Raw genomic sequence first — 2,500 nt, forward strand, 5'->3', positions numbered from 1 at the left:
CAAGGAACTCGGGTAGGCCTTAAGACGGTAGGGGGGGGGGAGGGGGAGAAGAGTAAACAAACAGGGTTGTCAGCCAATTCTAGGGCATCTTAGCTCGTTCATCTGAATTCTTTAATGAATGCATTTAATTTACTACACTTGAGATGGGTTCATGTAATACCTCCCCCTCCAAAAAAAAACTTTTTACCAGAAGGGTAAAAGTTTGACAAGTAATCAATGAAATATTTATATTAAAAGCTAGCTAAATTGTAAAAACTATGAAAATAAATATACAGCTGTTATTTTTGATGTCCAGAACACACCACCTTCGATCAGGAGAGAGCACCCGCTGCAATAATGTGTATCCTTAAGAGGCAGGTCTTTGTTGAATGGCTGCAATGTCTGTCCACTTGAACACTGAATGTTTCTGAACTTTCATAGAAAAAGTAATTGTTATCAGTGAATTTTGACGGGATGAACAAATCTTGTTAAATAAACACTAAACTTTTCTAATTGCTAATACTATCACCAAGGCCTCCTTTCCGACGGTGGCGTAATACTTAATAAGGCTTGTAACAAAACACCGGGTGAACATTTCATTTTACGACTTTCTGCAAAACTTTCTACTTGTTCGCCCACAACCACGAACGCGTGCCTTCCTGACGTAGTCACTGCTGCGTGCTATTCCACGGAGCGAAAACGCGTTGTCCATGCAGCTGCCCTGGCCCTCCTGCAGTCACCGCGTGGATAAGGCCACTACTCTCAAGAACCAGGACTACAGAGGCAAAGGGACCCAAGCAAGGACTGATGAACCCCTGCTCTCTCCGGCGCCGAACATCAGCTTGCAAGAACGCCCCAGTCCTCACATCAAGGAGACACGGAAACTGAAGCACTGGCTGAACATCCCTGGTCTTAGCATTATGATCCAGCAGTGGACAGAGACGAGCTACTTCACTGAATGGCTCGTCATACTCCTGCAGAAGAAAATGTATGTTTGCTGCTTGGGCAGCAGAAAAGTGTTTAATTTTATCAGGGTTAACCGAAATTACTGAATTCGTGAGATTAGGCTCCACAAAGATATTTTCATCATTTTCATTACTGTTAGAAAGTACAATCACTGAAACATCACTTACGTTTCCCGTATTTTCCTTCAAATCATTCTGTTCACAGTACTTTTTCAGGAGGTTCACATGCACATGTTTTTTCTTACATCTCGTAGTCATTTCATTTGCACGATTAATATTGCTAAATCGTTGTAGATTAAGTTGTCTCGCATCCCGAGACTGAAGAGGCTGGTTATGAAGAGTTAACAAAACCAATACTAAATCATTGAATAATCTTGCCTCTGCATCATTTACTTTATCAAAGTGGTCTTTCATTTTAGTATTAACTTTACCCAAAACATTACGAGCTAGTGAAATAGTAGTCTGTAATAAATACTTTAAGTCATTCACAATAATATCTACGGGAATTACCTCTTCATTTAACCAATACTCTTCCAATAATTTTAATGATCCACGCACTTCACGGCCGTAAATTAATTTAAATAGGGAATAAATGCTCTCTTGAACACTGTCCCTTATTAATGGTAAAAGTAAATCTATCCCTTCATCCCACTCATAACCAGTCTCTAAACTGAAGGCTTTAATCATAATCGTTAAAATATAGTGAAACCTTTCAACTACCCCTCGACTCTGAGGATGATATACGGTGGACCTGCACTGCTGTATACCCAAGGACTTCATAACCTTTTCATACAGTCTGGACGTAAAATTTGACCCTTGATCTGATTGTATTACAGTAGGCAGACCAACTTGTGAAAAAAAAATTATCAATGCCTTCACAACATTCCTAGTAGTGATGCGTCTAAGAGGAATAGCTTCAGGATATCGGGTGGCTACATCAATTATGGTTAACAGAAACTTGTTACCCCGTTTAGTCTTTGGAAGGGGACCTACACAGTCAATAACTATTTTGCTGAAAGGCTCTGTTAACACAGGGATAGGTTGCAAGGGATATGGTTTGATACCATCTCCGGGTTTGCCTTTTACTTGGCAGATATGGCATGACTGGCAATAGTAACCAACATCACGTTTGATTTTCGGCCAATAAAAATGAGCTAAAATCTTATGGTAAGATTTGTTGACTCCCAAATGACCACTAATGTCGTGTGCAATATTCAATACATCAGTTCGAAGGGGCTTTGGAATGACAATCTGATGTACTATCTTACTGGTATCGTCTGCAGATATATTATAGGGCTTATATTTACGCATAACACCACCTGACTGGAGATAATAGCAGATACTGAAATTGTCTATGTTACTTGTATCAGTAAGCCTATCATAAAATGTTTGCAACTCAGGATCTTTATATTGTTCTTCAATGAGCTTTTCTCTAGTAACTGGCATGTCTTTAAAATTTACTATATTAGAATTATCAGAAGCAGAAATGTTTGAATCTTTGTCAGATGATTTAAAGAAATCTGCCAAGGTGAAATCCTCGGTGAATATATCATTAA

At 39.1% G+C, this 2,500-nt stretch overlaps 1 protein-coding gene across 1 annotated transcript in view; it reads right to left on the reverse strand.

Annotated features, from left to right (window-relative positions):
• LOC138861017 (uncharacterized) overlaps positions 1-2,500 on the reverse strand; it is a 5,153-nt gene that overhangs the window by 782 nt on the left and 1,871 nt on the right. Inside the window, exon 2 of the mRNA XM_070119676.1 lies at positions 1-2,500. This exon is cut by the window's left edge and continues 782 nt beyond it; it is cut by the window's right edge and continues 462 nt beyond it. Within this exon, the coding sequence (XP_069975777.1) occupies positions 648-2,500 (1,853 nt within the window). The 3' untranslated portion in view covers positions 1-647.

Source organism: Penaeus vannamei, unplaced genomic scaffold, assembly GCF_042767895.1.
Source record: "Penaeus vannamei isolate JL-2024 unplaced genomic scaffold, ASM4276789v1 unanchor523, whole genome shotgun sequence".
In the NCBI taxonomy this organism is placed as follows: domain Eukaryota; kingdom Metazoa; phylum Arthropoda; class Malacostraca; order Decapoda; family Penaeidae; genus Penaeus; species Penaeus vannamei.